We start from the raw sequence: 22,356 nt of genomic DNA on the forward strand, positions 1-22,356 counted from the left end.
CCGGGGCTGCGACATATACGCCGATGGCCGCACCAAATTGCTAGATAACAGGCATCGCCACTCAGGAAGGCAAAGGTGGGCGAGTCACCAGTTGTGCGACTAGTTGTCAGACGGACCCCGATGTCGGAGGAGCAAAATGCCAAGGGCACTATATCGACAGCGGGATCATGCAAGGTATCGAGTGAATTGACCTCATTTGTGGAGTATGCGGACTAACGACGGTGGATGAAGAGGTTGGTATGGGATGATTCTGACATGACTGGCTGATAAGATGAAGTAGAATAGGCTGGTAAGGCATGAGATGCAAAGCAATGACATGATTCTCATTCAATCTCATATATTTTTGAAAATTGATTGAATACAGGAATTTAGCTCATAATATACATAAATTTGATATTGCCCATTATTTATATTTACTACTTAATTGGGTTAGTTTTAGCTTAAGTCAGATTAAATTCATAGATATACATTTTATCCATACAGTAGGATAATATCTTCTGACATAACGTCATTGTACTCAATCATTTAGGTAAATTAATCTAAATAGATTAAGCGGAAATGAACTCCGATTCGGCAGGTTGATCGACACACCAAATAAGCTCGACGGACAAGCCGGGCCAATCAGAGCTCCAACCTTGAACCAGCGGATCCCTACTGACCCCTTCAGCTGAGGCCTCGTTCAGCTCGCCAAATTGCCCAATTGGCCATATGTTGACCTATCAACTACGGAGTATGATGTGTGTGATAGATGCCAGAAGGAAACACACATACTAGTAGAGAGACCTAGACGGAAGATGATGAGGTGGCCTCAGGTCACATGGTCACCACCAGTCCCCCAGATACACCCAATGCCTCTTCCAGCTGACGTTTCTTCCCATTTCCCAGGCCAGCATAGCTCCATTGAGAAGTACCAATCTCGCTTTCCACTCGCCTCCCATGGATATCCAAGACCCCATTCACCGGGTGGATTGGAAACCTGCTGCACTGGCTGACACTCCCCTCGCGTTTCAGAGAATTGTCCTTCTGGTGAACCCAACTTCGAAGCAGGAAACCTGTGGTGAGTATCAGAAACAATTGACCAATGCGGGCTATACAGTACTGGTCGTCAAGGATATTAGCCAAATACAATGCCATTTAACCCCCGGGACAATCGTGGTTCATATCCCCGAGCGGGCAGAGGAGAAAAATAGCGTCTACGAGTCTGCCACAGAATCGTGCAACACCCTCATTGCGGCAGCGCAGATATTGTCCAAACATGGCAGCCATCAAGTGTTTTCCGTCTTGCCTACCTCCACTGGCATTGCCCAACTGGGCTATGCCCCTCTGTATGGCTTGGCCCGGGTGTTAAGGATGGAAGTGCCAGACATCTTTGGTGGCTTGTTTGAAGCTGAACCGGAGTCATTTCCCCTGGACGCGATCAAGTATGCGCGGGATCATGATGTAGTTCGAGTCTCTGATGGAGTTCCCCACACAGCATGCCTGCAGCCTTCCATGAAGGAGCCGGACGGCACCGTAACACCTCTTCAAATCCGGCCGGAGAGCACCTACCTGATCACGGGTGGTACCAAGGGCATGGGGCTGCATATTGCAGTCTGGATGGCCAAGCGTGGCGCCAGAAATATCATCTTGGTGTCGCGCCAGGGTCTCGGAGAGGGCGGCGCGAGCGATGACAGTAACAATGCGCTTACATGCCACGTGAAAGACCTCCAAAGTCAAGGGGCCAATGTGCACGTTCTGGGTATTGATCTCGGTCTACCCGGGGCAGAGAAGTCCCTTCGACAAGCGATTGCTGGCCTTGGCCTACCTCCGATCAAAGGGGTCGTCCATGCCGCCGGGGTTGCACAGTACAAGATGATGGACGGGTACGCACCCTCTGATCTGGATTACACCATGGCGCCTAAAGCAGCGGGTGCTTTGGCGCTCGACTCCATCTTCGCACCGGGGGAGCTAGATTTCTTTTTGCTGACCTCCTCGGTGGGACAACTGGTCGGATTCCCCGGTCAACTGACGTATGCGCCAGCAAATTCGTTTTTGGATGGATTCGCAAGCTACCGACGGCAACAGGGAGATGCCTGCACCTCCATTCAATGGACTTCCTGGCGGGGGGTGGGAATGGTGGCGCAGACCAAATCGGCGACGCGGATCATTGATCGCGGTATGCAGGCTCGCGGCATTGCCTGGATTAGCCCCGATGAAGCCCTCGCGACATTAGATCGGATCGGTCAGCTCGCCACCGATCACGTCGCCGTAGTTCGTGCACTGCCACTTGACGCAGACGAACCAGTTCGACACCCTATCCTTCAAGACATCACACCCCGCAAATCCGTGCAGAAACACCAGTGGGAGTATCCGGCTGACGCCGTGGCAATCGTTGGATTGGCATGTCGCACAGCTGCAGGAGGTACGGCTGATGACTTATGGGATGCGATTCGGACTGGACAGTCGAAAGTGCGAGAACTTGATGCCAAGCGCTTTCCTGAGGTCGCTGCGAGGAAAGGCCCCAAGCTCTGGGGAAACTTTCTCTCTGACCCCGAGTCCTTCGATCATGGGTTTTTCGGCAAGTCGAGACGCGAAGCCGCCGCTCTGGACCCTCACCAGCGGGTTCTCCTGGAGACAACCTATCATGCTCTAGAGTCGGCGGGATGGCTGGCACAGGAACAGACTCCCGAGACGCACGATGGACCCGGCCGCAGAGACACGACCGGCTGCTTTATCGGCATGAATGCCCCGGATTACCCTCTCAACCTTGGAAGTCATGCCCCCAGCCCCTATACCGGGGTGGGGATGATGCGCTCCTTCGTTGCCGGTCGTTTGAGTCATCATTTTGGGTGGACGGGTCCTTCCCATGTCATTGATACAGCGTGTTCATCGGCCATGGTGGCGATTCACCAGGCCTGTCGTGCCCTTCAGGCAGGGGACTGTACCAGGGCTGTGGCGGGGGGAATAAATCTGTTCACCAATACGGTCTTCTTCGACGCATTGCGCGCTGGCGGCTTCCTCAGTGAGACTGGTCCGTGTAAAACCTTTGACGCACGGGCAGATGGATACTGCCGAGGTGAGGCTGTTGGGGTCCTGGTCCTGAAGCCTCTCTCTCGGGCCCTGCAGGATGGAGATGAGATCTCCGGTGTCCTTCTAAGCACCGGAGAGAACCAAAATATCAACAAGACCAGCATTACCAATCCAGTAATGGAAAGCCAGAGGGCCCTCTATCATGATCTATTGGCCCGTGGTGGCATCTCCTCCCACCAAATATCCTACGTCGAAGCACATGGCACCGGCACGCGCGCTGGTGATCCGGTCGAAATGGAGGGAATCCGGCAGGCATTAGGGGGCCCCGAGAGAGAGACCCTGCTACATATCGGGGGAGTCAAACCGAATATCGGACATTCAGAGGGTGCCTCCGGGGTGATTTCTTTGATCAAAGTCTTGCTAATGATGAAGCATCGCCAGATTGCACCGCAGGCGAATTTTGAACGGCTCAACCCACATATAGCGGCCCTTGGGCCGGATCGTATGGCGATTCCCACCTCGACTCTCGAGTGGAACAATTTGCGTGGCCCCCTGATGGCTTTAGTGAATAATTTCGGCGCCTCTGGAAGTAATGCGGCGGCCCTGGTGGCCTCGCCTCCGCCGCCAGCACCACTTGCAGCGTCGTTACCTTCCCCAACGTGCGTCCGTTCGAAATCTCTGTCGAAATGGCCTGTCTGGATCTCTGCAGCATCGGAAAATAGTCTGTCAGCCTACTGCCAGAAGCTGAGAAAACTGATTCGGCATTCCGAGTTTCGACCCGAGTTCAGCGTTGATCTGGGCTTCGCACTCGCGACCAAGCAGAGCCGGCAGCTTAGCCATGCTTTCACTACCACTGTCACATCGTGTAGGTCTTCTACGCCGCTACCCAAATGAAATCCAGTGATGGTCATCTTCGCTAAGGCGTCAATGCCGTTACAGTGCAGGAGCTGGAAACACAGCTGTCTAGTCCCCAAAGACACACCATAACCCGCAAATCCTCACGCCCGCCAATTGTCCTTCTCTTCAGCGGACAGAATGGAAACGTTACTTCTGCTGATCACTCACTTTATAGTACATCATCAATCTTTAGGAACCATCTACACCGCTGTGATGAAGTGGTACAGTCCTTGCACGGCCCGCGTTTGTTTCCAGCTATACTCGATGGTATCGACAGCAGCGCTGACCTTGTCCTCCGTCACGCTGCCCTGTTTGCCATTCAATACTCTGTCGGTATGACATGGCTCGATTGTGGGCTGAAGCCAGACGCACTCTGCGGGCATTCCTTCGGCGAATGGTCTGCGATGACCGTTTCGGGCGCGATGACGCTTGAAGCAGGATTGAAGCTCATTGTTGGGTATATTGATGCCGTTATCCCTCTACCCCCCGACATAGTTGCTAACATGGTATAGTTTGTGTCCCTTTAACTACGGAAACCAGAATGGTACTAAGTGAGAAGACAGGACGGGCATCAATCATTAAGAAATATTGGGGCCCTGACCCCGGGGCGATGATTGCTATCGAGACGGATCTCGTAGGGACGCAGACAACACCCAGCCAACATCTAGAGCCCTTCCGTCAGAAACATCCCGAGTGTACCTTTGATATCGCCTGCTACAATGGACCCAATCAATATGTTGTGGCCGGGCGCACGTCGGCAATGGAACTGCTCGAGACTGCCCTGACGGAGGAGAAGCGTCGCGGGGCCAACCTCCGGTTCACGATGCTGCGTGACATGCATGCATATCACTCTGCCATGGCAGACTCCATTACCGATGAGGGTGCCCGACTGTCGGCTACAATCTCCTTACAGGTTCGTATGACCCCAATAATGACATCGTAATTAGACAGTCTAGGAGCAAGCCTATGACTTACCCCCTTTACAGACCCCAAGATATCCATTTGAATCCTGTCACAAAGGCCCGTGGACTAGCTCGGGAACCAATTTCGTTGCGAGAAACACACGGGGACCAGTGTATTTCGGTGAAGCAATTGAACGCATTGTTAGCCGGCTTGGAGGAGGTCCATGTATCTTTCTCGAGGCTGGCCTTGGGAGCCCCATAGTTGCCATGGCACGCAACGCGCTCTCTCCTTCCCTTACTGCCGTCAAGCACCAGTCACCGCATACTTTCATAGCAATTGATAGAAGAGATCCTGTTAGCGGACTGGCGGAGGCAGTCACAACGCTGTGGCGGAATGGCCATCTCTCTGTGCAGTTCTGGCCCTTCCACCCACAGCAACGAGCGAGTTACCGTCCGATATCCCTGCCACAATACCAGTTTGAGAAGCATCCACATTGGCTAGAGTTTATCCCCAGTCAGTCTAAAGACCGGAACTTAGACCACCAGCACTCGGGGACATGTCCACACTGCGGAATGGAAACGAATGATTATCCTTACATCACTTTGGAGAGGTCGCAGCCAGGTCCGGACGGTCAAGCAGTCTTCCGTATTGATCCACGCAGCTCCCGGTTTCAAAAATTGGTCAAGGGCCATGTTGTTGTGGGAACTCCTATCAGTCCCGCCCCGATGTACCTGGAGTTGATAGCTCATGCTGTATTCCAAAGCGAATGGCACACGCACGCAGCGCCACTCGCCAATCTGAAGGGCAATATCTGGATCCAAGACCTGGAGATCATGGCGCCGCTGGGGCCGGATCCGCAGCGGTCTGTGTTCTTGACGTTGAATGTGAAAGGCAGCGGTGCTTACAAGTTCGAGATTTCCTCTACCATCACCTCTGGCAAATCAATGCTGCCGTCGAGGCATATATACCATGCTACTGGTATTGTATCCCTGAAGGAGGAGGATGCTGCTGGCGTGCTATCAGGGCCCTCGGACGCGTGGGCGCGTTCAACGCATCTTCTCGAGAGAGAATCAGTGGATGAGCTGCGAGGACCCGTGGTGTACAAGGTGTTTTCCAGGATGGTGAAGTACTCCGCTATGTACCGTGGCCTAAAACGCATCGTGGGAAAAGGAGACGAAGTCTCCGGGGTCATTTCCATGCCGCCCTTGGACCCGGATTATGAGCGATCCCGATCCTTCAACACCAACAACATTACCAACCCACAGATTATGGATAATTTCATGCAGGTTCCCGGGGCCTTCGTGCACTCCCTGCGCGTGTCAGACAATCCAGATGACGAGGACAGTGACATGTCATATATCTGCACGGGGATGGGATCCGTTGGGCCCTTGACCAACCTGCCGTGCAGCGAGTCCTACCAGGTGTACGCAAAGATCCAGCGAGAGGATCAGAAGGAGGTAATCCTAGATGTTGTCGCCTTCGATGCCAACCTTGCTAGGGTGGTCTGGAGCGCGCAAGGTCTCAAATTCGCGAGAGTTACTCGCCGCTCACTAGCCAAGGTGTTGGCAGCCGCAAAACCATCGGTACAGGAACCCAGGGAGGAGCTGCAGAGTAACCCAACGGCTAAGCAAACAAGCTCGGAGCCTACGGGGTTTGTTTCATCTTCTTCTTCTGTTCCCCCGGTTGCTCCTCCGGACTCCGATGGCGTCCTGGATGGGGTACAAAAAGTCGTCAGTAGATGTCTGGACGTACCGCGCCACGACGTCAGTCGACATGCCACGCTGAGAGAGCTGGGAACCGACTCACTTGTCAGCATCGAGATCCAGGCCAGCCTCCGGGACCAATTTGGCGTTGACATCTCCGCAGATGAATTCGCAGATAAGACTACCGTCGGGGATCTCTGTGACCTGGTCAGGACGCGGTTGGGCGGCGGCGTTGATGCCGACGAGTGCGGCATCAGCATGCAGATATCCGACCCTAGCTGGACTGTTCCCTTTGAAGCTAATGCAGAATGGCAAGAGACTGTCCTTGCAATTCTCTGTCAATCTCTGGAGATCCCTATATCCGACATTCAGCGACATTCAGGGCTCAATGACCTTGGCGTCGATTCACTCCTCACCCCCGAAATCATTGACCACATCAAGGACTCTCTGAATGTGGAGCTCTCTTCGGCCGACTTCGCCGCACTGTCAGATGTGGAGTCACTTTTCGATCTTCTCGCTGATGCTTTGGGGGTAGATGCGAAGTCGACCCCCACCACCGCTTCATCAGAGACGTCAGATGCAGTGGCTTCTCCGTCGGACCAAGCTATGTCGACGACTACAATCTTTCACGACCCCCCAAACCCATGGGAAAAGCAGCAGCAGCAACAACAGCAACCCTTCAAAGCACCGTCGACCCTACTACATCGCGGCCCAACCACTGCTGCGACAGGGCAGCGTAATTTATTCCTCATGCCCGGCGGCTTTGGATCCGGGGCAGTGTTCACGGCGCTGGCACCGTACCTAGCGCGCGTACTGGATATCTCGGCCTACGCATTCAGCAGCCCGTTCCTGTCAGTCGTGACGACGGATTACCGGTCTGATATCGGCTACCTCCCGTCCGTCGAGGAGCTGGCGGGGATTTACCTAAAGGAGATCAAGAAGAGACAGCCGACGGGACCATACCTTCTCGGGGGATACTCGATGGGTGGGGTAGTGGCCTTCGAGGCGACACGCCAGCTAGTGGAAGCAGGTGAAGTGGTGGAGCGACTGGTACTGCTCGACTCGGCGAGTCCGACGAGGGTGCACTCACAGCCTGATGCGCTGGTGCAGTTTTTGGATGCTATTTGTGCGACTGGTAGACCCAATAACAATGGCCGCCCTCAGGGCACCATAGCCAGCAGTCCCCATTCCATTCTATCTCGAGCAATGCTGCGGCAGTACCGTACGCGTCCGCTGCGGGGATTGCAGAGGGGCATCATCCAGGATGTAGTCCTCTTTTCGGCACGCGACGGGATTGATAAGCAAGGGATTATACCCCGGCCGAAGGTGGGAAGCGAGGAACAGAGCGTTGTGGATTGGTTCTTGGATGATCGCACGGATGATGGCCCGCTGGGGTGGGAGGATTTATTGGATATTGTGCGAGTGTTTCGCGCAGAGGGGAATCATTACTCTGTGATGGAGGCGTCGAATGTGAGTTGATTTTTTCTTCTTAGAATTCCGGTTGATGGAGAGAGACTGACTGATTTTCGTTTTCTCGGTGGGAGCAGGTCAGTTCATGGGGTCCGATATTGGCGGATGTTCTGGGCAGGTAGGGCCGTTTGTCTCTGTTTGAGTGGTATTGATGATTTCCCCTTTTGTTATTCCACAGAGGATAACGACTTCTGTTTTATAAGACCCGGGTGCATGCTTTGTAAGGCTCCCTTTTGACCCCCGAGTTTCTGTCTGTAGAGATAGTCTTCCAAAGATATATATCCCTCTGTTAAAGCGCTTGTAGTAGTAGTAGTAGTAGTAGTAGTAGTAGTAGTAGTAGTAGTAGTAGTAGTAGTAGTAGTAGTAGTAGTAGTAGTAGTAGTAGTACCCTGGGGTTAGTTCTACTACTGGCAAGTACAATTATTAGAGACCGGTTGATAGCTATTTCCCAGATCAAGCGAGCAAGTGCCATCATGGGTCAAAGCAGTTTCCGCTTATTAAGTGTCTAAGAGGGACGAACAGAGGGTACGGTGGGAGTTTCGTTTTGGGGAACCGTGTGCAGCATGTAGTATTAATGTTAGCAAGAGTTCTGAACTCCATGTTGATAGTAGGATCATCAGGACTGCATTGACCCGTAGTCTTACGATAGCCGTATTTTATAGTCCCCAGCCGGCAGTGAGAATGAAGTACAGAGAACTCCTATATATATATATTCACACGCCAGTCGCACACATTCACCTTCGCAGGAAATACACCGCAGAAGACACACCCCCAACCACGAGAAATAAACCAACCCACCGAATCACCCCCCGACGAACATGCTGCCTCACAGTCCTCGTAATTGCCTCGGAATCATTGATTCTCGGAAAAGATACATCCTTGGGCACCTCCATCCCCAGCGCCCTACACAGCGGCTCCCACCCATCCCTAACATCAACAAACACCAACCTCTCCTCCGGAACCACCTCCTTCAACCACTCAATATGCTTATGATAAGCACCTCCCGGTCCTCCATTCCGCCCATATATTCTCCGCCACTGCAACGCAGTCAACCCCAGATAATCCACGTAATGCCTTACCCCAGGAAGCGGCAGCAATATAACCCGGAGAAACCACGACGATCGCACCAGACCGTCTACCTGCGTCATGCTTTTCTCCCATGCTACTGGGTCGCGAACGGTGCAGATTACCTTGGCGTCTGGGTAGACTTCCATCAGCTCCGGGACTAGTTGGGACCCGGGCGCGTCTGTGGTGGCGGCATAGCCGTCTAATTGGCGGTTGATGAGGGTGAGGGCTTGTTGTCGGTCAGAGGGGTTCTCGTTGAGGATGAGACGCATGATTTTCATCCATGTGGTGATTTCCTTCGGTGGGCCTATTGACGTTTGGGTGCCGCCGTGGTAGACGGGGCCGGCGAGGAGGATGGCCAGGGCGGCGCTGAAGGAGGCTGTCCCGGTGCGAGGGAGGCCTGCGCCGATGACGCGGAGGTTGGTCCCGGGTTGGGGGGTGGAGGGGGCTTGGCCCATTGTTGGGGTGGTTGGTCTTGATGCGAGGTATCTTATTTATGAGATTGCAAGATATAGCTCATGGGAAACGGTGCTCGGAGTTTATATGATGTCTAGTGGTGATTGAAGAAGGCATTGAAGTTTGGAAGCGCTCAGGTTATGATATATATATGTGGCCGTTAGCCGGAGATCTGGATTCGACTAGTCGGGAACCATGCCATTTTCTGCTCCAATTAGAAGTTACAGCAGAGGTTAGTTTGGACTAGTGCTGACATGCATTTGTCCGTTTGATCCTGCGCAATATCTAGTTCGGCGGTGCAGCAACCTGCAGGAGTAGCAGCGGTGGTCATAGTACGGTGTCTCGGCCGCTTTTCCGGCGAATGGGTTAGCGCAGGTGAGGTGAGGGGTTCCATAACTGAGTTAGTTCATGCTTGATTATAATTTGATGGCTCGTCTGTCCATGGGAAGCATTGCTTCCGGTGGGAAGTTTCAATTTGTCAGGCAACTGCAGAGTAGATCACTGATGATGAGCTGACGGGACTCGTTTGTATGTTTGTGCGACCTTCATAGCTGACTAACAATGTTATCTTATGCTACATAAACAGACTATCCACATCGGGCTAGATCCTCGTCACCTGCTCCTTCGCGTCTCCGTCGTCCGTCGACACGTCGGTTCTCGAAGATCCTTCATACAACCGAGATCCTGAACTTGCACTGCTCACCGCTCGGTTTTCTTCTATAATGGTGTGGCAGTGCTCATTGATTAATTGACTGAAAACCTTCAAAAAGTCTGTGTTCTTCATCAACGCGTAATGACTGTCGCAGGCGACAACACCCAACGTGATGTTGGTACACTGTGCCTTCCACCAATCGACCACTCCATCCTGGAGCCGATCGGGTAACGCTAGGTGAAGGCACCTGCCTTCATATACTGGTGGACGTGTTGATTGCTTCAAGGCTGTAACATAGCCATCAAAGTACGCTCGAAGGGGCAACATGTCTTTAGCACTGATCTCAGACATGTCTAGCGAGTTCATAATCAGGTTGTCCCTCTGATTTTCGCTCTCCGGAACTGTATCCACAACCTCATAAGTACCAGGGTCGAGCAGGACTACCGAGCTGCGATGGACTCCGTATCGTTGATCCCATATATGGGCCATCTCGAATGCGATCAGACCACCAAATGAATAACCCCCAAAGACCACAGGGTGGTCGGCCTGGATCTGCATTCTGATATCAGTCAAGTAGCGACTAGCCCATACTGAAAGTGTTTCAGGATAACGGCCTGTGCCCATGAATGGGTCGTCGACTAAGAGCACATCAAACGAGTCGTCTAGTAATGGCAGCAGAGGCTCGAACACAGTGGATTGCGCCAGGAACGGATGAACAAGAACAATTGTCGCTACGCTTCCTCTGCGCGTGCGGAAATGTAAATAGCTTGCATTCTTCTTGACGTCCGATTTCTGCCCGATTTTGGCTGCCTGCGACCGTACTGTCGACGTTTGTGAAACGTCCGTCAAATCGAGATGCAGCTCTTGTCGACGAAGTATTGCAAGCAATGCTATTGCGCGAATGGAGTCACCGCCAACCTCATGAAATGCTGACGTCACGCCAATTGAATCCTCTTCAACGCCCAACACTTTCGCCCAGAGTGAAGCTATCTTGGCCTCTAGGCTTCCCGGCGCGGCGCGAACTGGCGTATGAGATCGCCTCGAGCGGTCTCTAGAATCCTCCCTATGCCTGTCCTCGGCCATCTTGGCAATGGCGATCCTGTCTAGTTTGCCACTTGTAGTCCGAGGTAATGGTGCTGTCTGTATCCAGATGAAGGCTGGAACCATGTACATCGGAAGGCTCCTGGCCAGATGCTCCTTGATTGTGGTCTCAGATACGACATTTTCAGGCTGAAGTCGATGGTCCAGTTCAACGAACGCTGTCAGGGTTTCGATCCCATTGGTCTGAAGCTTAGTCACCGCACACGCAGTGATTTGTGGATGTTTCTGCGCAACCGAGCAAATCTCTTCAGTGTCAATTCGGAAGCCTCTGATTTTGACCTGCCCATCCATTCGACCAAGGTACTCAAGGTATCCATCGCCGTGGAGTCTTGCCCTGTCGCCCGTACGGTACATCTTCCCCTGTCCCGTCGATGTGAACGGATCAGGTGTGAAATGTTCTGCCGTCAAGTCAGGTTGGCCTAGATAACCCCGTGCCACCTGTAGTCCACTTATGCACACTTCGCCCACTGATCCCAGTGGCACTTGATCCGTAGTTCCAGGATATAACAGCCGAATGTGCCTATTTTGGCCGGGGCCCCCAATGGGAACAAATGATCGACCGTTGCACACATCAAAATCTGGCGCTTGTACCTTGCAGGCTGTTATTTCAATAGTTGCCTCGGTAGGACCATAACCATTCCAGACCGTCATTGCCCTGGGTACACGACTCAGGATGCTGACCGGAAAAGGCTCACCCCCGAAGACTAGAGAGCGCAGGAAAGATAACCCATTCTTGTCAAGATCCTTCAGTATCAGCGTACTCAGTGTGGGAGTCAGTGACAAATGTGTGACAGTGAGATCTTCTAGGCAATGACTCAACCCGGCAAGCATATCGTCTTGCTTGCCAAATAACAGTCGACCCCCTTTGCAGAGGGTGGCGAATAAATCTCCCATCGATGCATCAAAGGTTGGCGCAAGAAGCGCCAGTCTGTTCGAAGTCCATGAACAGTCAGTGCTGCCCCTATTGGTGGCCACAAACGATGCCAGACTTCGATGGTTGACCATGACCCCTTTTGGAACACCGGTTGATCCTGAGGTAAAAAGTACATAAGCTAGCGAGTCCAGAGGTAGCACTTTCCGCTTGTAAGCTTGGCTGGCATTCTGAACAAGACCATCTACTGTGCATAGAGTGATTCTCGTTGACTCGGCAAGTCTTCGTACCTTCTCGCCACCATTTATACCGTCCCAAATCAAGACAGTGGCTTCGGATATTCGGCATATTGTCTCTAGCCTCTGCATCGGATGCTGAATGTCCATCGGAACAACCGCTGCTCCAGCCTTCAGGATGCCGAAAATGGTGCTGACCATGTGGAATGACTTTTCGAAGAAAATTGGCACGTATCGTTGCTTGGCAGCCTCGTTTGGTTGATCATTGAGCACTCCTTCAAGGCCGACAGCAATGGAATTACTCAAATCCTCGACTTGTTTGAACGTGATAAAATCACTCTTTTGAACTTGCAGGGCAATTTTGTCTGGCATTTTCATTGCGTGCTCGTTAATGAGTTCTATCACAGTGGACAGTGCATCAGAGTCTTCAGAAGATTCCGCATTGTCCTGGCCCAATAACTGCCCGATCATTGACTTCTCTCGTTTCTTGATGACAAGTTTAGCCTCAGGAGATCGCTCTCCCTGCTGCCGAATGGCACAGGCTTGAATGAGGTCAATCGAGTCAATGACGTGCTGCAGCAACCAATCTGCATCTGCTGGAAGTATTGCCACTGGATCAAACACACATCGCATGTGAAGATGGCCTGTGAACTCTTGACAGAACACTTCAAGCACCAAGGGAAAGTCCGTCCGTTTCAACTCACCGTCGGCAATTCTGAAACGGATCGCTGGACCTTCGTGATTTTTACCCTCTGCAACTCGTCCCTGATAGACAAACAGTATTTGAAAAGGAAGCAAGTCCGGGTTCTCAGTTAACTGTCGAATAGATTCAAGTCCAAAATCTTGATGTGGTATCGTGTCCAAGTAGGCATTCCGGGTGCGCGTGAGGAGCGCTTTTATCGAAACGTTCCGTCCTGGTCTGTCGTTGAAATGTCGCTTTGTATTTACTGCAAACTGGATTCGTACCGGGTGCGTGGCGATACAGGGCCCTTTGACGAACTTTGTATGAGTCCGGCCACTCGAAACCTCACCGAAAATGACGTCATTCGAGTCACTATGTGAAGCAATGGACATAGCGAAAGCTGCTCTCGCAATACCAGCAGGCGTGGTGCCATGAAGCTTCGACAGTGCTTCTGCGTCTCCGTTCCATTCAGCACAAGCTTGCTGTGGGATGCGATCTTCATCCAGGGGGCCCCTGAGACCGCATGAAATTGGCCAAGTAGATGTTGGTGCCCCCTCCAGGTATTTCTTCCAGAAGGAGGCGGTTACAGACCGATCCTTCTTTTGCAACGTGCGAATGAAAGTTGAGAAGGGCATGTGACTGCCCTTGTCATCGTTGGTTGGGCCAGTGTGCTGTACGAGGCGATAGTCGCGAGATAACCCGTCTAGAACACACGACAGATAGGCTTCATCATACAGAGCATGATGTATTGTCAACTCAACTTCAATGAGACCTGTTATGTCGTTTTGCCATAATGCCAATGAAACTGGTATATGACCCATCCCAAGCTCAGGCGGTGGATTGTGCTCCGGCTTCCGCGGTGTCGAGACTCTTTCCACTTCGTTAGAATCGCACCGGAGGACGGCCTGCAGAAAGGCTCCACTGCACATTCCGTGCATTGGCAATATTTGCGTGGATGGCATGAAGGCTGTTCGAAGCATCTCCTCTCGTGAAACAGTCAGACGCCATGCTGACTGCAATATATGCACGTCCAGGTGTCCTTCGAAGTTCAATTTTATGGTTGCCAAATAAGCGGGAGAGTCTTTCAGGACGAGGTCGGCAGTAAGCACACCCTCTTGAAAGGGAGAACACGGCATTATGTGTACCACGTCCTCTGGGCGAATTCCGGCCGCCTCCACAGCCTGATCCCACTCATCGTGAACGAAAGCATCGCAATCAGCGCACTCGTCAATTTCGTGGATTTGGTTACCTGCTTCTTCATCGTTCTTTTCGCCACATATCTTTGAAATCCTGCTTGCCAAAGCTTCTGGCATTGGGCAGTCAAAAAGGTCTCGGACCGTGATGGCACACTGTGTTCGCTGAACGATCCTAGATATTGCTCTTGTTGCCATCAAGGAGTGTCCACCAAGGTCGAAGAAATTATCCCTAATGCCAACCTCGCATCCAAGGACATGACCGAATTCTCCGCAGACAACCGCTTCGAACTTATTCCTCGGACGCACGCGGACCATGTCTACTGTTGCCTGCCTAGGTACCGCAGTAGCTGCAACTTCAGACAGAGCTTGTCTGTCTATCTTGCCACTGTGATTGGTGGGCATGTCGTCAAGAACCCTTATCATAGCCGGAACCATGTACCAAGGCAGGCGTTCTTTGAGGAACTGCTGGAGTTCCCTTTCGATATAGCGTGCCGACTGACTCTGCATTGGTGTATTGCTGAACTCCCGAGTTGAGCGACCCTCATGATCCGTGTAGAATCTGAACATGGTTCTTTGTCCACTCTGGGGCTTAATGCGGTGAAAGATGGCATCCAGTCCTCCGTGTTGAGAAAATTGGCGCGCCCAACTCAACTCCACATGGAACCCTGCCAGGGTGCCCAGATCAGCAAGATCCACTGCCGAGAGTCCATCAATCTCGTCTGCATCGCGACGAATCGAGGACAACCAACGGGTATCAGTCATATTTGTCTGGTTGGGAAGTGACTCGACGACTAGTCTTTCAAGTATAGTCTTGCTGTGCGGAATGTTGGAGATAGCTATAACAGCTGATTTCGAGCCCTCCTTCAGTAGGTCTAAGAGCCGTTTCCGGCTTAAACCCTGGGCGGTGTAGTCAATCCACTGGTCTGCGTCTACGGTGTGAACGATGGGGAGGTGGTCCTGCCGCACAGCATGAATAATGGCCGAATAACGATAGCAACTTAGTTCGTTCGTCGCCCGCATTCTTTTCGGAAGTATCTCGACGTGGTGAATGAGATCTGGGAATCTACCTGCTAGGGACGTGAAGAAAGCAGGGTCGACCAACAGCTCTGTTTCACTTTGCACAGTATCTGCCATGCTTTGACGGATATATCCAGGACTGATATTGTCTTTTCCGTGCAGGGCCTTGGTGACCTGAAATTGAGCATATAGACCATATGATCGCATGTCCCCGAAGAAGATGGTCTTGACCTGATGCTTCCGCAGAAGATCCAAAACGAGCCTGGACAGGTACTCCGCACTAGGGAAATACTGCGCAACAGAATTCACCACAACTAGATCGGGCGATACAATCTTCGACGAGAACATGTTTAAGTCACTGGCGCTTCCGACATGCAGCTGTACTTTGCTTGCCAAAGCCGGATTAACTTTGTCCATCATTGTCTTGACAGATTCCACTATCGATTGCACCGGTTCAAGGCCGACGTAGGTTTGTAGGTCGTTGGCAATGTTGAAGAGGATCATCCCTGAACCCGTCCCAATCTCGAGCACGTTGCCTGGCGGTCCACCATTAAGCAACGTTGCGATAGTGTCGTCTAGCCATTCTCCCATCTCTTCTTTATCGATTTCCGTACCATCGTACATGGACTTCCATCCAGAGAAGTCCCTGCCGGCCTCGCGAGGGTCGATCTGGGTGTCATAAGTGATCTCACTGAAGATTTGTTTCCATGCCTGTTCTGATTCCTGTTCTCTTTTACCACTTGCTAGTTGGTCTATGGGGCCCTGCTTATCGCCATCATTCAACTTGGTCACGAAAGCTATGAGACGCGCCTCCTCGTTAGTAGGGTGCTGGACGAGCACTGCTGCGTTTTCGACTAGTCCTGAGCTGCGAAGAACGTGCTCGATTTCCTCAGTCTCAACACGAAATCCTCGAACTTTGACCTGGCCATCTAACCGGCCAGTATATTCAAGCTGCCCGTCTGTCGGACGGCGACGAACTCGATCACCCGTGCGATACGCTCTCAGCCTCTGACCGCGTATATCAATATTGACGAAACGATTCACGTTCCTTTGTGTATCTGTATAGCCGCGTGCTAGGCCATCGCCGACAACAAGGAGCTCGCCCATTACTCCGGGTGGCACTAGACATAGTTGTTGATCCACGACGTATGCGCCCGAGGTAGCGCCTGCTTGTCCAATTGGCACGCCGTTATGATATTCATCGTCTCCTGAAAGTCGATAAAATGTGCTGAAAACGGTATTCTCCGTTGGGCCATAGGCATTGATAACATTACATCGAACTAGCTTGCGTGCTTTAATCATGTCTTTGGGATCCGCTCGTTCCCCGCCCACAACCAGCGTGTGAAGCTGAGAGACCAAAGTCGATGACTCTGTAAGAACGTGTTTAAGCAGAGCCGGTGTAATAAGTGCTACACGGATGCCATTGGCATGGAAAACGTTGGACAAGGCTTCATAGTCCGTGACTGTCATACTGTCAATGCAAATGACAGTGCCACCGTTGAGCAGAGGAGTGTATATCTCCCACACTGCTGCGTCAAAAGCAATGCTGGAAAGATGCGCGAATGGCTTTGCAGCAACCTCCTCGTCGAGCAGGTTGCCAGCCTTCATTCGTGGCACAACTGCCCTGTGCTCGATCATGACGCCTTTTGGTTGGCCGGTAGAGCCCGAGGTGAACATAACGTATGCCAAACTGTTGGGACCAGGCATCGTATAATTAGTATGCGCTGGGCTTTCACCAACACCACTAAATGGTCGTGCCATGGGGATAATGTCTACTTGATCCATGTGATTAAATGGGAATTGACACTCAGACCCCACCAGCACAAGTTTGTTTCCTTCAATAGAAGAAAGAATGGACTCTATCCGAGCAGCCGGGAACTTGACATCTAATGGAAGATAGGCCATATTCGCCTTGAGTATGCCCAGAAAAGCTGCGATTGTCTCGCACGATCGCTTTGCAAAAACCGTGATCACAGTCTCTTTCGGGAGTCCCAAATCACGCAACCAACCAGCCATCTTGTCGGACTCCAAGTCAAGCCTGGCATAGCTCCATTGGCACAATCTGTCCTTGACGGCTGTATTCTCAGGGTGTGCGGCTACGTGCTGGCAGAAGACATCGATTATACTTGAACATCGAGGGTACTCTAAGGGGCGGATTTCCAACAGCCCCATCTCGGCAAGTGCTGAAGTACCGCTAGACAACGATATCGTCTCAATAGCCGTTTGTGGATCCTCTAGTCCTACTCTCAATATATCCTGAAAGACGGATAGCAATATATCGATCGTGCGTTCATGGAAAAGCTCAGTGGAGAATATGATCTCACCCTCCAACCACTCTTCACACTGGTAGACATGAAATTCGAGGTCGAACCTTGTCGCAGAAGTCAAGGTTATCAGTTCCGAGTCCATGCCTTCGAGGCTAATCTTGTCAACACGCTCTGGGTGAACTGCGAAGATATTCTGTATCAGTGGATTGCGTGAACCCTCCCGCGTTGGGTGTAGCTCGGAGACGATCGTCTCAAAAGGGACCTCGTTGTGTGCGAAAGCCGCTGCTGCTATCTCCTTTACATGCTCGACTAGTGCCTCAAAGGAGTCGGTTTCTGAAACCTTGAGCTTCATACACTGCATGTTCACGAATAGTCCAATTATCCCTTCATGCTCCTCGCGATTACGATTAGTGATTGGAGTGCCGATCGTCGCATCAGCTGCCCCTGTCATTCGGTAATGAGCTGCTCGAAAAGCTGCCAGTAGAACGATGAAAGGTGTTATATGATGTCGCTTGCAGAGCCTCCCAAGATTCCTGTACAAAGCACCGCTGATCTTGATTCCCCTCACAGCAGCCTGCCCCGATGGCACAACAGGCCGAGGCTTATCACACAAAAACTCGGCGGGATGACTGCCTCGCAGCTGGTGGGTCCAATACGCCAACTGGCGTTGCTGCTCCCGGAGCTGTTCTTCCTGACGTTGCCATAGCGAGTACTCTCGGTATTGGATAGGGAGTAACGGTAACTGTAACAAGGGATCTTTCCCACAGAGGCTGTCAGAATAGAATGATGCAAGCTCTCGCATGATCACCCCCAAAGACCATCCATCTGCAACTATATGATGGATAACGAGGGATAGAACGTGTTCTCGAGAGCTAACTCGCACCACGGCTACTCTCCACCCGGGTTCGTGCATGAGATCGAACGGCTTTGTTTGTTCACTGCGAAGGACTGAGTATAGCCCTCCTTCCTCGCTAGGGTTCCCAGCAAGTTCCAATATCCGGATCTTCTTTTCTCTAAAGGGATGGACTACTTGTACATTCTTGCCGCCTCTTACTTCGAACGTCGTTCGCAGCGTTTCATGACGCTGTTCAAGTGCTTGCAAGGCGGCCTGCAAGGCGTCGAGCTGCAATAGTCCTCGCAGCCTGAATGCCAGTGGCATGTGATACCAGCTCAAATTTGGATGAAGCTGTTCCAAGAACCACAAGCGTCCTTGTGCGAACGATTGTTCAACAACCATACTCTGTGGCTTTTCGTATGTCGCTGGACTCTGCGCTATTTCTTCCGCGGAAGAGCGAATGCGCTCGCTGAGCGTCTCTGGTGTCAAGCATTCCAGCACATCCCGGAAGGTGATATCGGTGCGGAGCTGTTTCCTTATTCTACTCGCCACCCTGATCGCTGTCACAGAGTGTCCTCCGAGATCCAGGAAACTGTTTTTGATGCCAACCCGACAAGAAAGAACGTTGCCGAAAGCTTCACAGACATATCTTTCCACTTCGTCCCGTGGATGAACGTATTCCACTGCCGCTTGGGACGCTTGGGCTGCTAGCACTGCTGTTGCTCGAGATGACAGTGCTTTTCGATCGAGCTTGTTGCTAGGTAGACGAGGTAAGCCATCACTAAGCTTCTCAATGCGCCCTGGTATCATATAGTCTGGCAGGGTTTGGGTTAGGTTGGCCTTGATCTCGGCGATCAGGCCCATCCAGTCGAGCTCTTCAGCCGTAGCATCAGCAAATGGGTCTTGGTTCGGCTGGATTTCAATGAATGCAACGAGCGCCATTCCATGGATTGAGTCGCCTGTGGCGACTGCGCAAGCCTTCACTCGAGGGTGCTTGCTGATCACCATTTCTATCTCGAGTGTTTCAACACGTTGACCTCGAAGCTTCACTTGCCTATCTTTGCGTCCCACATACTGAAGCCTTCCGTTTGGTAACAATCGTCCAAGGTCTCCAGTGCGGTACAGCTTGCGATTGTCATCTGTCATCAAACGATCAGGGACAAAGCTTTTGTCAGTAAGTGCGGGCTGTCCCAGATACCCTCTGGAGACTTGGGGCCCACTTATGCAGATTTCCCCAATGTCTCCACTTTCGACACTCTCCAAGCTGTCAGGTACCAGGATATGAATGCTACACGATCCAAAGGAGCGACCAATTGGGATGTTTGACTTATTTGCATCCTCCTCTGATACAGTGTATGTTGTCGCTACGAATGTCGTTTCGCTTGGGCCATAGTTGTTGTATAATCGACATTCCTTAGGAATGCCTTGTATCAGGGATGGGTGAAAGGGCTCTCCGCCGACCATCAGAACGCTCAGATGAGCTGGGACATGGTCCTTGAGCAAGTCTGCGACCAATGGAGCCGTGTTCAGATCCGTCACGCTCGTCATCTCAAGCCATTCTGCCAGAGAGGATAGTATCTTTGCGTCTGGGCCAAGGACTAACCTTCCTCCACGACCTAGAGTGCCAAATATGTCTGCCATGGCTATGTCGAACGTGCGATTTGACAGCTGGAGTTTGCTGGTCCTCCAACTTCCTAGAAAGTCGGGCTCATCAGCTTCCATGAAAGCCACCAAGTTGCGGTGCTCAATCATGATACACTTTGGCTCCCCAGTGGTTCCCGATGTCACTTGAATGTATGCCAGGGAAGAGGCCAGTTGCTCCTTCCGGATGAGCAGAGGATGGTGTTTGTCCTGCATTTTCCTCAACTCGCTGAGTGTAACCAATGCCTTGCCTTCCTTCCTGGCAATCTCAATTAGCTTGTCTCTGTCAGTCTTTCCATCGTACAGAATGAATGTTGCTCCCGCCTTCCGAATGATTCCCGCTATTCGGTCGACTGGCAGACTCGCATCGATTGGTACGAAAGCCGCCCCTGCCTTCAGCACGGAGAAAATAGCTATAACCAGCTCGAACCCTTTGTCAAATGAGATGGGGATGATTGTTTCATCGTCCGGTGCCGTCGGGTATGTACGCTCCATCCAAGAAGTTAAGCCACCAGCCACCAAGTTGCAGTGCTCATTCAACTCCCTATACGTCAGATAGTCGGAAACTTCATATTGCAGAGCAATCTTCTCCGGAAACCGTCTTGCGCTCCGTTCCAGTAGGTGGTGAGCACAAACATTCGCTTTATCTTCCACCTCAATGACGCCTGAACGAACTGGCTTAGTCTGTAGCTCTACTTTGCTTTGGGTCATATGGCCGAGAAAGTCGATACTTGGCTTTTCGCGGACAGGTTCACTCTCATCTTGTCGCGCGTGGGCTTTGAGGCACGGTATTCCATCAGGACATGAAGTCATGATACGGTCGACCGCAGACTCAAACGCGATGTCTTGGGACGTTAGCTGATTTTGTTGCTGCCATACAAGAGATGCGCAAAGGAAATCCCGGAATGCCACTATTGCCTTGTCGGTGAACCGATTACGGTGGTAGCAGACGCGGAGGAAGTAGGAACCTCCACCACACGGAATGAATTCGATGGTCAATGGGACATCCGGCCATGATTGCTTGGCTTCCCATTCCCAGGCTTCCACTCCACTTGAGGCACAGGATTCTGTGTGACAAATGAAAGACACGAAAGGTCTCTCGTGGAAGCCTGGAACAAAGGACCACAGCTCGCCGGGTGAGAAGGCGTGGTGGATGTCGCACGATGCATCTAAGCTTCCAAAGATCTCGGAGAGTGGTGTTTGGCTATCATGTTGAGCCCACCGTATCTGGGGCGCTAGGACTGGGCCCAGAACTTGTCTGTGACTTGAGGTGAGAAGTCCTCTTTGTGACGTCAATTCTATGAATGCAGCGTTTTTGGTCTTCGCCAATGTACAGAGTGCCATATATAGAGCCTGCCGCGCCATACATGGGGCACTGGCCCGAGCGGAAGTGATGGCCACTTTAACAATCGTCTCACCATACCCCTCCCGGCCGAGTGTCTTTGTGCTACCAAAGATGGTTGGGAGAGGAGGTGCACCCACAAGTCTCTGCTGCACCCGACGTCGCATATCACGGCTGCGTCGGAAAGCCTGGCCCCTGTGGGCTACAAAGAAGTCGGACACTGCTTTGGTGGAACCGGGGGCCTGCAGCTCATCCCACAGGTAACACAACAGCCGGCAAGCGGAAGACTCGTCCAAAATTGCATTGTGGTAGCTCAGTGACAGACGAGATCCTTTCTGGTCTGGCGGTGAGTTGATGGTTAACTTCCATGGCATCTCTCCATGCCACTGGCGATTTTCTGCAGTGACCGGCAGCCCCAATACATGGAAGTCGATGTGAGACTCTTTCATATCGATATGCTGGGTCGCCTGTTCACTGACAAGTTTGATATTCTGAGGGTAATCGGTGCCAAGAATGATCATTAAGATCCGCCTGGGATCTCGTTCTTTGACATCTTCATTCCAGCAAAAAAGGGAACGTAATACAACATGTCGCCGGGCCAGTGCATGAGCCGCATGGTTTAGGCTGGCCACGTTGATTCTCTCATCACAGATGAAATGCTGTGTTTCCACGTTGACCTGGTGTTTGCTGTCCGCAATGGTTGCAAGGACCATCTCTTCCTGGAATTTGGATGCCTGGTGAACTGCCTGCACGCTCATTGGCGCTATTCCGGCAGTCCACATGGCGTTTGCTGTTGCCTGGGAAAACCAATGTGTATCTTTGGTGTAATTGTTCGCCTGATCCATTGTGCTTGTGTTTCCTGCAGAATGCACAGATCAAAAATAAGACACAAGATGATCAATTGTGGAATGCAATCCCCGAGGAGATTCCAATAAGCCATGCAAGGAGTGCGGTGTCATATAAAGTCTTGCTGCTTACAGTATTCGCTGCGGACGTTTAGCAATGAGACATGC

The 22,356-nt window shown here is 51.9% G+C and overlaps 3 protein-coding genes across 3 annotated transcripts; 1 reads left to right on the plus strand and 2 right to left on the minus strand.

Moving 5' to 3' along the window:
* Positions 1 to 936: 936 nt before the first annotated feature.
* ASPBRDRAFT_31942 (uncharacterized protein) lies at positions 937 to 7,991 on the plus strand (the record flags this gene model as incomplete). Its single annotated transcript, XM_067622959.1, has 4 exons — positions 937 to 3,874; positions 4,126 to 4,239; positions 4,419 to 4,819; positions 4,893 to 7,991. The coding sequence occupies 4 exons, from the start codon at positions 937 to 939 to the stop codon at positions 7,989 to 7,991; spliced, it is 6,552 nt and encodes a 2,183-aa protein (XP_067477310.1).
* A 538-nt stretch (positions 7,992 to 8,529) lies between these two features.
* Positions 8,530 to 9,799, minus strand: ASPBRDRAFT_181664 (sulfotransferase family protein). The gene is made up of 2 exons (XM_067619952.1): positions 9,762 to 9,799; positions 8,530 to 9,708 (listed from the first exon to the last, which is right to left on the minus strand). Exon 2 carries the CDS (start codon positions 9,503 to 9,505, stop codon positions 8,717 to 8,719), a length of 789 nt encoding a protein of 262 aa, XP_067477311.1. The 5' UTR covers positions 9,506 to 9,708; positions 9,762 to 9,799; the 3' UTR covers positions 8,530 to 8,716.
* A 305-nt stretch (positions 9,800 to 10,104) lies between these two features.
* ASPBRDRAFT_129995 (uncharacterized protein) lies at positions 10,105 to 22,188 on the minus strand (the record flags this gene model as incomplete). The annotated part of the gene is made up of 1 exon (XM_067618186.1): positions 10,105 to 22,188. The coding sequence occupies one exon, from the start codon at positions 22,186 to 22,188 to the stop codon at positions 10,105 to 10,107; it is 12,084 nt and encodes a 4,027-aa protein (XP_067477312.1).
* Between the last annotated feature and the right edge of the window lie 168 nt (positions 22,189 to 22,356).

This window comes from Aspergillus brasiliensis (assembly GCF_001889945.1).
Source record: "Aspergillus brasiliensis CBS 101740 unplaced genomic scaffold ASPBRscaffold_9, whole genome shotgun sequence".
In the NCBI taxonomy this organism is placed as follows: Eukaryota; Fungi; Ascomycota; class Eurotiomycetes; order Eurotiales; family Aspergillaceae; genus Aspergillus; species Aspergillus brasiliensis.